The sequence below is a fragment of the Dysidea avara genome, chromosome 4, assembly GCF_963678975.1.
Source record: "Dysidea avara chromosome 4, odDysAvar1.4, whole genome shotgun sequence".
NCBI lineage: Eukaryota > Metazoa > Porifera > Demospongiae > Dictyoceratida > Dysideidae > Dysidea > Dysidea avara.
Window position 1 is genome coordinate 35,971,577 of NC_089275.1, and position 13,001 is coordinate 35,984,577.

General features: G+C 37.3%; 1 protein-coding gene and 1 long non-coding RNA gene across 2 annotated transcripts in view; both read right to left on the reverse strand.

Annotated features, from left to right (window-relative positions):
- LOC136253804 (uncharacterized) overlaps window positions 1–8,648 on the reverse strand; it is a 17,401-nt gene extending 8,753 nt beyond the window's left edge. Inside the window, exons 1-9 of the mRNA XM_066046462.1 lie at window positions 8,639–8,648; window positions 8,032–8,079; window positions 7,757–7,891; window positions 6,055–6,141; window positions 5,701–5,976; window positions 2,514–3,308; window positions 2,045–2,362; window positions 1,691–1,792; window positions 919–1,188 (exon numbers count right to left, since the gene is read on the reverse strand). Coding sequence (XP_065902534.1) covers window positions 919–1,188; window positions 1,691–1,792; window positions 2,045–2,362; window positions 2,514–3,308; window positions 5,701–5,976; window positions 6,055–6,141; window positions 7,757–7,891; window positions 8,032–8,079; window positions 8,639–8,648 — 2,041 coding nt within the window. The remainder of the gene's footprint in view (window positions 1–918; window positions 1,189–1,690; window positions 1,793–2,044; window positions 2,363–2,513; window positions 3,309–5,700; window positions 5,977–6,054; window positions 6,142–7,756; window positions 7,892–8,031; window positions 8,080–8,638) is intronic.
- A 5-nt stretch (window positions 8,649–8,653) lies between these two features.
- LOC136254838 (uncharacterized) lies at window positions 8,654–12,973 on the reverse strand. Its single transcript, XR_010700799.1, has 3 exons — window positions 12,891–12,973; window positions 9,032–9,117; window positions 8,654–8,915 (listed from the first exon to the last, which is right to left on the reverse strand). It is a non-coding gene; the product is annotated as an uncharacterized lncRNA (long non-coding RNA).
- Window positions 12,974–13,001: the final 28 nt, after the last annotated feature.

The window sequence follows — 13,001 nt, forward strand, 5'->3', positions numbered from 1 at the left end:
CTTTCCAGTAATTGATAGTAGGGGCACACATTACTGTATGTCTGGCTGGAATCATTTTTCTCCATTGCATTAGTCATGTCACAAAAAAAATATCAAACATATGTAATGAGAAATTTTATATTTGAGTAGGGATCATAGAATAAAAAGTGAGAAAACAACAGAGGTTATCTACACCTGCAGCTATACTAGTGGACATTCCACTTCAGTCATGCACAGCCATGAAGTAGGAATGAAATGTCCACTAATATAGCTGTAGGTGTAGATGGCCTCTCTTATTTCCATTTCTTTCGATCCCTACTCAAATATAAAATTTTTATTTTTCCCTACATGTAACTGTATACATAGCTACAGCACAGTCACTACTGGACATTTTGTCCATGAAAATCCAATGGAAAAAAATTTTCAACCTGTGAAAAGTGAAGTTTTCATTAGGTGGTCCCAATAAAATTTTATTTTCATAGCATTTTAATTAATGAAAAACCAATGAAAAGTTACCAATGAAAAGTCCATGAAAAGCATTTCACAGAGTTTTCAGTGGTAATTTTTCATTAGGTTTTCATTGGTTTTTCATTAATTAGCCCAATTAAAATGCTATGAAAATAAAATTTCATTGTGGCCACCCAATGAAAACTTTACTTTTCACAGGTTGAAAATTTTTTTCACTGGATTTTCATGGGCAATATGTTCAGTAGTGAGTGTATAGTACAAGTAGAATCCAATCTACTCAAATGCCAAAGTATGCTGTCAGGCAATTAAAAAAGTATGATTGTCAGAAAGCTTTGTTTAGCTACTGTATTGTAATGGAACACACTTAATGTCTAACTGAAAAGTTGTAATAAACAAGTGCATGGATAAAACAAATGTACATAAGTCTATTGTTACAGTATTAGAGTTATATGTACGTACATACTGACATACCTTTCCTGAGCTGTTCTACAATGTTCTGCAGTGAAGAAGAAGCTTCAGGTATCTTCTCAAGGTTATCACAGAAGTCTAGCAAGTCTTCTTTACTCTTCAGTTTCATGATCAAGCAGTTTAGTATATTCTGATTGTGACCAGTAGTGAGTGAGAGGATGTCACATATCTGAGAATCATTGAGTGAGTTCTGTAGGGCACCTAGTGTGGCTTCAAAATTGTCAGGAAAGCATTCAAGCATTTCTCCATACTTGACCTTGAGAACTGTGAGACCTGTAATCAAGCAATTAATTCATGTCACCAATTTTTAAGTGCATGAATGAAGTACAGTACTATTCAAACCTAACGTCGCACTCGCTCGATTGCAAGTGATTAAAAAAACTTGCTAATTAAAGGCCGTGGCACCCGTTTCCTTTGCAAGTATTCATCCCATTTGGGATGAATACTTGCAAAGGAAACGGGTGCCACGCCCTTTAATTAGCAAGTTTGGGATGAATACTTGCGAAGGAAACAGGTGCCACACCCTTTAATTAGCGAGTTTTTTAATCACTCGCAATCGAGTGGTGCAAGCGAGTGTGACGTTACATTTGAGCAGTACCGTAACACACCTTGTGACTTGTTGTGTAGCAATTTATGTAATAATACTGTACCATATACTGTACATATATATATATATATATATATATATAATATCAATACATCAAGAAATAGATTGCTATTATTTTGTACAAGCCGGGCACATGTATATGTAAAACATATAGTCAATCATAATCACCTGCTGATTCCAGATGTTCGCATATTTCTTTAGGTAACTCAATGCTAACTTTCTTACTAGTAGTATCACCATCAACCAGTACTTTGGAGTGGACTTCTCCACCTGTATTAAAATTAACAACAATGGTTTTTGAAAGGAAAAAAACTGTCAATTTTGTGCGCATTGGTTAAAAAAATGAAGTACAGTGAAATCTATGCGTGATGGGCACCTTGGGACCAACCTGATTTCCAAATACATGCAAGTGAATCATTAACAAGCATGTGTTCAGATTATGTACACGCAGATGTCTCTATTTTCAAGTGTCCACATTAACAGGTACCATTGTAGTATGCAAACAGTATGAGCTTCAAGTACCTCGTGTTTTGTGTATATCTGCTAAAATTCTCTTAAACATCTCAGTTCTCTCTTGTTGAGGGGTCAAGCAGAGGAAAGCAATTTTGGAATACGGAAATGACCCACTATCCACAATGTAGTCTATCAACTGATTGATCTCACCAGTCTGGTCGCTAGTACCCTGTGTCAGTACAGTACGGTGAGTCTCAGCTCCATCAGATACAGTGTTATGCGAATTCAGGGTCATTATCTGTGGTCTTTCTCCTGAAGTATGCAACGAAGGTTTAACAGTTGATGTTTCAGGTAAAGCAGTCGTTTTAAGAGTATCTGAAGACGATTCTACACATGATAATATGTACATTATACACGTATAGGTAAACTATGCATTAATACATTGGTAAATTTTATGACCCTGTATCACAATCTTATTGGTATATTATAGTATGCTTCATAGGAACACACACACACACACGCACGCACGTACACATACCATGAACAGTGTCTTCCTTGTGATCAGACAACATTGATGAATTTGACTTTACATGACCATTTACGGTTAAATCAGATTCTGTGATTTCTTCAAGGCTCTCTTCACTTATGCAAGCAACAGAAGTAGAACTTTGAGAAGGATTTTCACCAACATTTGGAGCATCTGTTTGGTCAGTTCTTATCACAGTATCCTTAAGTGTAGGTTCAGTGGATGTTGGAAAGTTATCATTAGATTTTTCATCCTGGAGATCCTGCATTTGGTGCACAATGATATTGGACAATTCTGAGGTATCTGATGATTCATTTTTGCCTAAACCATCAGTATACAACTTATCTGATAACTTTAAGTCAGTAAGAAGTTCACCAGACTGTGCAACACAAGGTGGTAACTCTAGGTCTTGTTCATGAGATGTCATGTCAATATTTTGTTCTGGTCCAGTACTAGTGATAACACTGGCACCATTAGTAGTCATGGAATTATGCTCAGTAACTGTAACACCAAATGCATTTGTGAATAAGTCAGTAGATGTGCTAGCAATCGCTTCAACATGATCTGTAGGACCATTGAGTAGTTCAGTAAGTTTTGTGACATCAGCCTTGGTAGTACTAATAACTGATATACCTGAATTAGAGCTATTTCCATTGACTATACTGTAGTCACAAACCACAGGAGGGATGGAAGGAGCAGTAGTAGTAGTGGTAGAGGACACAGGAACTTTAAATAACTTGCATGATTCAAGGTGAGATGCTTCTTCAGCAGTAATGTGTTCATCACTGTAGAGTTGTCTAATGAGATCTACCAATAAATACATATCTATGCTGCACAATTATCAAATTATTTCCAGAATAATAGCTATCGTATGTACAGCACAACTAAATATAGTACTCAATAGCATGTATGTACATATATGTGACAAAATAATCTCAACAGGGATGGTGGAGCAGGCCAAAGAGTGGGGGGGTCAAGTTGGACAATGAAATTTACCCAATGCAATTTGTAGTAGTGCTGTACACCTACAAAATTTTTGTCACCAGTTAATTGCCTACCAATAATTGGCAATAACTGGTTAATTGGTTTGTTTGTATATTGGCAGACATAATGGGTAGTTGGAAAAGGTGGATACGGTCGGACGTGGACATGGACAGTTTCAAAAAGCATTTTTACATTTTATATAACAGTTATTTTTCATACCTAACGCAGTTTTTACAGCAGCATTCGCTTCCAGACCCAGGAGTCAATCTTGTCATAGTGCTTATCCATATATAAGCGCATGTGCGAAGGATACACTAGCACTCTAAAGAACATATAGTGTTGTATACGTGCGCTAGAAATCTAATTGATCTAGCATGTCCCAACCTAATCTCTATGTCTAGAGTCATAGAGATTAATCTAACATGTCCCAACCTAATCTCGTAGGCCAGGTCCTTCGAAACCTTCCACACTTGGTATAAGCGCCTGCGCTTTATACTAAAAGGCATAAGATTGTGGATTTAGCCTGCTAAGCTAAGTTGCATGGGGCATACAAGCTAATCTCTGCAACTATATAACTTTGTATTAGACTTTAGAGCATGTGTACAATACTATATGTGACCGGATTTGCGAAAAGGAGTCTTCCACACACATCCAATTTACCAACTTTGACAATTGATAACTTCAGATTGGAAAGAGCTATTGCCTTGAAATGTGGGCAGTGGTGAGCACCAATATAGCTGAATACATGGTGAAATTTTCAGATTAATATGTTACTTGAACACTAAGTTATGGTCTCCAACGTTTACGGAATTGGATGTGTATGGAAGACCCCTTTTCGCAAATCCGGTCACATATGGTCTTTGGCATGCTGTGGAGTGCTGGTCTAGTCCTTCGCACGTGCGCTTATAAATGGATAAGCACTATGACAAGATTGATGCCTGGGTCTGGAAGCGAAGACTGCTGTAAAAACAGCGTTAGGGATGAAAAGTAACTGTTATATAAATGTAAAAATGTTTTTTGAAAATGTCTGTGTCCATGTCCGCATCTGTGTCCGCGTCTGACCATATCCGCCTTTTCCAACTACCCAACATGATGTGACAGAACAAGCCTGCTGGAAGGTTTAGGGTGGTACCAAAGTGACCATCAACATCCTGTCTTGCAATAACAGCTATTACAATCACATATTTACATATTCTTTGAGGTTATGTTGTGATGTTAACACTTGTCAGCAGGGATAACGTATGGTTTACCAAGTGGGTGGGCAATAACCGGTTTAAAGGCTTCTTCAATGGTTATTGGCTGACCTAGACAACACCAGTGTACCGCACTAATTTGTAGATACATATGTTGTTATTCCTGGGGATCTGGGGGCTTTCCCCCAGGAAAATGTTCATAGTATAGAAGTCCAGAAAGCCTATTTTACTTTACTAAGTAAGTAGCTAGTTATACTTACAATTTTTCAAGGAAATGTAAATGTGACTGCTCTATTAGAGTATCTCAATCTAATCTTGCAAGTAGTAGCATATCTACAGCAGGGCTTTGTAGGGCCTAAGCCCTGCTAAATTTGGCTAGTGCCCTACCAAACTGAATACTACGAAACCCACAATCACCAGTTTTTCATGGGTCATTGCATTATCTAACTAGTGAAACTTATTCTATGTTAAATTACTCATCGAAAAGCTGTCATAAAGCCAATAATTATGACGATTCTAATTAACGTCCACCAATTGAGCACATGATTAAATCACCTGTTGTTGGTGATATTGATAAGGATGTGTCTTCCTAGTGTTCTTGTAGTTTATAATCATATCAATAGATCCTTGTAGTGTTTCATCATGTATAAGGTGTATAGTGTTGTCTTGTTCTACTGTAATGTTGTTAGCTAGCTAGTGTTACTGTACAATCTGAACAAGTTAGCTAAATATACAAATAAAAAAAAACTACTTCATAAAAATCTAAAAGCATGTTTTTTTGCAACTGAAATGGCATGCCCTTGCTTCAGCAGCCTTAGCTGAGGCCCTAGCTGTGCCCTACCAATGGGGAAAGTCTAGATACGCCACTGCTGCAAGCATTGTCCAAGTCCATCCCCCCATCTCCACTGCCTATGTATCTCAATGACATGTCATTATGATATTTCGACTATGATTTTCTATGTTGTATTCACACACACGTGCAACATGTAAACATGTGTACATAGGAACTATTATTTTCTCACCTTTCCTCAATGCTTTGATGTGTCCCACAGTGATACTGTCATCAGCCAGTTCTTCCATGATATCACAGAATTCGATAAAGTGGGGTTGACACCACACATATACTAACACAATCTGGTAGATACGATGGTTCACTTGAGACATGTCACCAGTCAGTACCCACTGGATCATGTGATTTGAGGCTCCAATCAGTGTCTGTAGTCTAACTGCTGTAGTGTTATAGTCAGCAGGTAAACTATCACACACACGATCCTTGTAGCTCTCTAGTACATCAAAACCTTTAAGTAAATAAAAGAAACAGGCATTATGCTGTACTGTAAAACAGCTATCCTTAAACTTTCATTTCTTATACCTACCAGGTGTGGAGTAAAGCTGTTCTGCAACCACCCTAGTCATCATATCTGTGGCCGATGTATGCAGCTTACTGTTATCCAGGACAGCACCTGTGGTTTTTAAATGAGTCTGATAGATGAACACCAGTAGAAAACTATGACAGTGATTTACCTATATCAATCAGGCTGTTAAGTACATGTACTTACTAAAGTTACTATTAAAGTTACATGCATAATAAGACTATAGAAAGAGACCCAAAGTCCAGTCTCTTCAAGAGTATCATATGTGACTGTCTCAGCAAATACCCGACTTGTTTGCACAAGCATGTGTTTTGAGACAAATGGGAAAAAAAACTGTATTATTACTTATGCTGCAAAGAAAAAATATGTAAGTTTTTATTGGGCCATTACTCAGCAAAGGAAGACCAAATTGATTAAAACTATACATCATCTTATTCGCCTGCTCATGGAGAGTTCAAAAATCTTTGTTTTGTTTCTGTAGCCACAATGGTATACATGCCATGTGTGTTTGTAGCAAACTTAACAATATCGTCACCATTTCATCAACCAAACTGCCTTCATATGCCTGTAGTGTTTTTATACTGTTGTGTATTACCTAATAAAGTAACATTATGATAGTTCACGCAGTAGTGTTGACAATAATATCCTAATATGGGAAAACTAGTAGTGAGGCTTCTCAATAAGATTATTGGCTTTTTATTTAATATAATAATCACAACTGTATCTTTTTTGTTACAAGTATCCTGATAAATTTCCTTATATGTACATGGCAGAGCGTGCCTCAAAACATGTATCATCATGTATATTCATCACTATATTAATTTCAAGTTTAAAGAAACCTCAATATTGCATTGGTGGTTTGCATTGGAACGGTGTCACTTGTTAGTAACTGATCATGATGGGCTTCTGCTGCTGTGCACTAATATATACGTAGGTGTAGGATAGAAATGGTATATTTAATTAATATAATATTATTATGGTGCAAACACCAATGGTCTGTTGGCAATACGCACACAACAGCACATTGTACACATGCAATGAATGTTTTAAGATAGTGCCAGCCATTACTTCGTCACTTTCTGCAAGTATCTCTAAAGTTTCAGAGAAATAACCATTTTACATACGAAAGTAGTGTGGGTTTTCCTGCATTAGTAAGAGGCATTATGGGGGTATAGCATCTCACACGGTACACCTCTGAGAACAATACTACCTGCTACACTGATAAATGATGTTAGTCTATAACTAAATTTCAAAGGGGTTTCTAAGACTCCAGGAAACTCTGTCCCTGGATGTTTAGAAAGTATAGTACTATGCCAATCTTCACTTTAAAGGATATCATTTCAGTATCCAGGTTCCAACTGGAGTAGAGTAAGAGTGACCAATGAAAAGTACGTAGCAAGAATTGCATTATATAAAACTTGCTATCTGGTCTATATACTTTAGCTTATACAAGCACAAAATGATTGAAATACTGTAATTAAACAGTCCATGCTGTACTATAATGAATTTGAAACTACACCTCCACAATATACTTTCTTTAGAACATATAGTTGCTAGCAATGATTTGTTGATTTATACTTACACTGTTATCGTTAAACAATCAACACATGTGATGAACAATGAACAATCCAGGTCAGACCTTAAATGTATGCATTGTGTTGGTATATTTTTGACGGACCAATACTCTAATTTCTTGCATACTTACCCATAACAGTTGTAGTTGACTGGTGTTTACTGTCAGACCCATTCTCTACTGGTTTAACCTTACTATCCACCACCGTATTAACTGTGTTGCTGGGTGTGCTACTGGTATGTGTTGCAGCAGTATCGGCAACTCCAGCTACCGTTATAAGGAGATAATAGTACAAACATGTAATAATAGATACAGGTACATGTACCAGAGTATAGAATACTTTTAAAAGAAAAGTTTCACATAGTACTGTAACAGTTATGACATACGTTTGTACAATTTACTCTTACCTTTGAGTTTCTCTTTTGTTCTTCTTTCAGCATAGCATTGTTTCAATTCTGTAACAATTAATTAGCCATTCAACAAATTAATATGAATGCATAAACTGACTATATGACTAGAACAGTACAATACACAATGTATTCGTATTGTCTGGTCTCTATGTAGGTAGACAGTGCATGATGTTAACTCCACAGAAAAGTCATTCACGTAAATATAATAATATGACATCAGCTAACAAATTGTTGTACAAACATATGTGCACATATTATAGTTAGACGTAAAGAACTAGGGTTCTACAAGATTTAGAAAACTCAACGGTGCTGGGTTGTAACACCTGGATGCAGCAAGGGTGCTACTAAGGTTTTCTAAATCCTGTAGACTCATTGGTTCCTTGACATCTAACTTATTTAGACTACAACTCATTATTGTACCTTGAGTTGACAAAATGAGAAGTGCATGTCAATTAGTAGAAGCAAGCCCTCTACACTGCTATCCATTTAAAAGCCCTTGCGTTGCCAATATTACAGGCATAATTGCCTAACTGCACACACACACACACACACACACACACACACACACACACACACACACACACACACACGGATACATACTTACTTTTCTGCATGGTCTATGGTAGTCTGGGCACGAGGCATATCAACCAGTTTTCTTAAGATAGTAATGAACTCATCATATTCACAATGACGTGAAAACTTGTCCTCCAGAAATGTGAGGATTCTGTCATTACATTCCTTGGGAGTAGCACCAGACTTCATGTGTTTCTCAAAATATGCAGAAATGTCACAATGTTGTCGTATTATCTCAATATTATGTTGGTAGTCCATGTGTAGCAGTTGGTACACCAAATGATGATATGTTTTGAGTACCAGCAATGCTGCAAAGTAAGGATGGCATAATAACCTATATCAGCCACAGTATACCATAAAGCGCTAAAGCTCCGTATGTAAATATGTACTTGTGTGGTGCCCACATCTGTATACTTCTACGTACCTTCCTTTTCATCTTCAGGGGTGCCATCCCAGTCATTCAACAGATCATGTGACATCATTTAATATTGATGTACACTAGAAGTAAACCTAAAGTAAAATCAATGTACATTATTTACTATCAAAATGAACTATGAGTCATAGGTAACTAGAATTACTATCACAAAAAATGAAACTATTGAAACTTTCCAAGTAGCTACTGTATATACTGAATATGTGAATCAGATTACAATTATTATCAACTCAGCCAGTTAAGCACTGGATGACGAACACAAAGGCCTGAAGGTAGAATCTGTGCTTGATATTGATTGATTGATATTTTATAAAGCTCCTGACAGTCGGCATGGCCGTTCTTCACAGTCTACTTACTACTGACTAGCCCAGCATTCAACTGGTGGTCACATATATGGTAGAGATTACACCTAGTTCACAATACATCAAGTAAAACTACTAAACATAACCTATTCTACTTGTAATTGGCTTGTTTGGGTATGTCAGTCAATTCATTTGTTCAGGTGGGCATGGTAAAGCAGGCTTATGACTGGTGCTGATGTGTAGTCTACGTACGAGTCCCAACCACTAGTCTTCCTTCTCACCTTGAAACTTAGCAGTAATATAACCTACAGTATACTTACTGAACTCACGATTGCTGTGACCTCGCAAAGCTGAAGGGACACGCGAGTCATTACGACTCAGTTCTTGACCGGAAAACCAGGGGATTTCTTTAGTTATTCTATTTCTAGTTGTAGAATGAACTAATAGGATTAGTTTGACTAGTTTTAACGATTTACAATGTCATACACGTGATCAATTATGCTGTCTTAGTGGAGTCGTGTTTAAAAGGCTCTGTGATCAGACGATCAGTAAGTGTTTATACAATCTATTCCTAGCCATAGAACGAACTCGTAGGATTAGTTTGGCTGGTTTTAGCGATTTACAGTGTGTTGTATACATAACATTCCTTAAATAAATTCTCTGAATAACTGTATTGTATTTGCCCAAGTGTGCTGTATTTGCCAAATTAAGTGTATAACTGTACTGTATTTGCCCAATTAGCTGCAAAACTGTACTGTACGACTCATACAGTACAGTTATGCAGTACTGTATGGACAATATGGTACACAGCATTGCTTTGATCCTCCCACACAAAGTACAATATACTAATATAAGTGACATACGTAATGAAGTAACATGCAGTTATAAATTATTATTATTCAGGGCCGTACTCCAGGCTTTATTTGGGTAGGCTCTTAAAAAGTGGATCATTTTACATTTTAGTGTGGTCTGATGTGGGATTGCATCAGGGAGCTAAGGGCATGAGCCCCCTCCAAGGAAAATATTTGAATATAGAAAAGGGTAATTTTCAATGTGACATTTCATTATCAATGTGACATTCATTTTCAGTGTGACATTTCATACTATCATCATTTTGTGACTGTCTCAGCAAAAACCAGACTTGTTAACACAAGCATGTGTATTGAGAAAATCTAAATTTAAAAAAAAATTGTAAAATTACGCATTCCACTGAGAAAAATACACAAGTTTTTATTGGGCCATTACTCAGTGAAGGAAGTCTCAAATCTGGTGTGCGTGTCACATGCATTTGTTCACGACATGGTAAACGTAAACGACATCGTTGTCATTTCTTTAACTAAACCTCCTTCATGCCCATATGCGTAACTGACTACAGAGCTAACATTATACCTTGGATGATTTGCTAATCCATGGTGAACATTTTAAGCCATATTGCAGAAGCTTTGGCTGCGAATGTAAGTGCCTGTAGTTTATTTTCAGTATAATCGTTGTACAAATTGATTAGTTTGCTAATCCTACTGTCTACTGCTATAATTCCAAAACTACTCACCACAGAAGGCTGAAACTTTGATGATCTATTCCTTGGACACGGCGGATAATGCTGAGAAAAAATATGTGCAAACAAGTCAGGGTTTTGCTGAGATGGTCACATTTGTGCAAGTGGAAATGCAGCAATTACATGCAAAATTAGTTCAAACTAAGGTCAGCATGTGTAAAAAACTGGAATAGTTGGCATTTGTGAACATCTCAGCAAAAATCTGTCTATTTTGCACATTTCCAAATTTCTTTTTATTTTCTCAGTATTATCTGCATTGTTCAAGGAATGGTTCACCAAAGTTTCTACGGTAAGTAGTTTTGGAATTATAGTACTAGACAGTAGGAAGAGCAAGGAAATCGATTTGTACAGTAACTCTGCTACTACAGGCACCTACATTCGCAGCCATAGCTTCTGTTTCGATTCGTCTAGAGTTGGAATTTGGCTTAAAATGTTCACCAGTGATTGGCAGATCGACCAAGGTTTAGTTTTCACCCAGCAGTTACTTGCACATAGGCGTATGAAGGCTGTTTTATTGAAGAAGCAGCAATGATTTTGTTTACGTCTACCACATCATAAACAAACATACGTGACATGTAAACCATTGGGGCTACAGAAATTAAACAAAGGTTTTCGAACTTCCCATGAGTAGGCGAATAAGATGGTGTATAGATTTAATTGATTTGAGTCTTCCTTCTCCGAGTAATGGCCCGATTGAAACTTGCATAAAATTTTCTTTGTAATATGCGTAATTCCACCAATTTCAAAATGCATGCTTGTGCAAACTAGATGGGTATTCGCTGAGACAGTCACATTTTGTTACCTTGTGTGTAAGATCTATTATAGTTTCCTCTCTAGCTGTTTTCAATATTCAGTGTGTGTGGGAAGCTTATTATCATCTAGGCCTGGGACACATACAATCAGTTTCCTCTCTAGATGTTTTCAATATTCAGTGTGTGTGGGAAGCTTATTATCATCTAGGCCTGGGACACATACAATCAAACACAATCACCAATGGGACAACCTATTATTAGGGCATGGACAAACAGAGCATGGCAGCACAGCAGAAAAGATGCACATACACAGCAATACAATTTTAGAGGAATTGACTGGCACATAAACATAAGTAATACAGTATATTAATAGTATGCAGTTGCAATTAGTATAATTTCTGAGGGCCTGCTGCTGTTGTCTTGATTACCCAACCATGAAGATGTGAAGCATGAGACTGTACCTCAAATGGAAAATCATGATACTGAATCTCGTGCCTACAGGAAATGAAGCTTAAACAATAACATTCAATGAGGGTACCAAGGCATGGAGGACAGGAAACTACATTGTCATTTGCATGGAGTGACCTAAATGGAACTCTAGGATCTCTTAATGGATTTTTATTGTTGCCCTTTATGAGTCGGAAGAAAACTTTGGGAACAAAGGCATTGAAGATGCTAGAAAATTCCGAAGATTTTTTTAAAGGAAGACAACTCAGTATAAAAATACTGGTTTTCAGCATTGCAGGTTAGCTAGTTATCTGTGTGTGCACATAACAGCACCTTGCTCAACACGTAACAGTTTAACAGCAGTTGGCACATGTTGACATTTGAGCATCTACACCACCACACTATTTTTGTACAATCATTTTAATTCTGTAATCTTGCATCTGGTGTTGTAAAGCAATAATAAAATAAAACAGCCAGTAATAACACCTCTGGCCACGCCCTTGTAAAGTGGCCCAGCGTGCCAGACGCCATATTTAATATCGGCAAAAAGATTATATACATCACATGATAGGCCACAATCGCGTCCAATCGATTTATCTTGACAGTTAAGGAAAAAGCGTTTCTGCTCTGTCGCGTATTTTGCAGTCTGGAAATCTCTCTAGGGTGGTGTCAGGAGCTCATCGAGTCCGTACTACGGACTCGATGAGCTCCTGGTGGTGTATAATGTAGCCGGCAACGAAAATACGCTAACAGTGTCGCCAGCTTTGCACACTATTACATGCTAGTCAACTCACGTAGTAAAATCACGTAGTGAAATCAGTGTTCATATCTACTTCGCCACCACAGGATTGACTTCATGGGGATTACCCTGGGAAACTCTGTGACATAATAAATGCCTAGTCAGC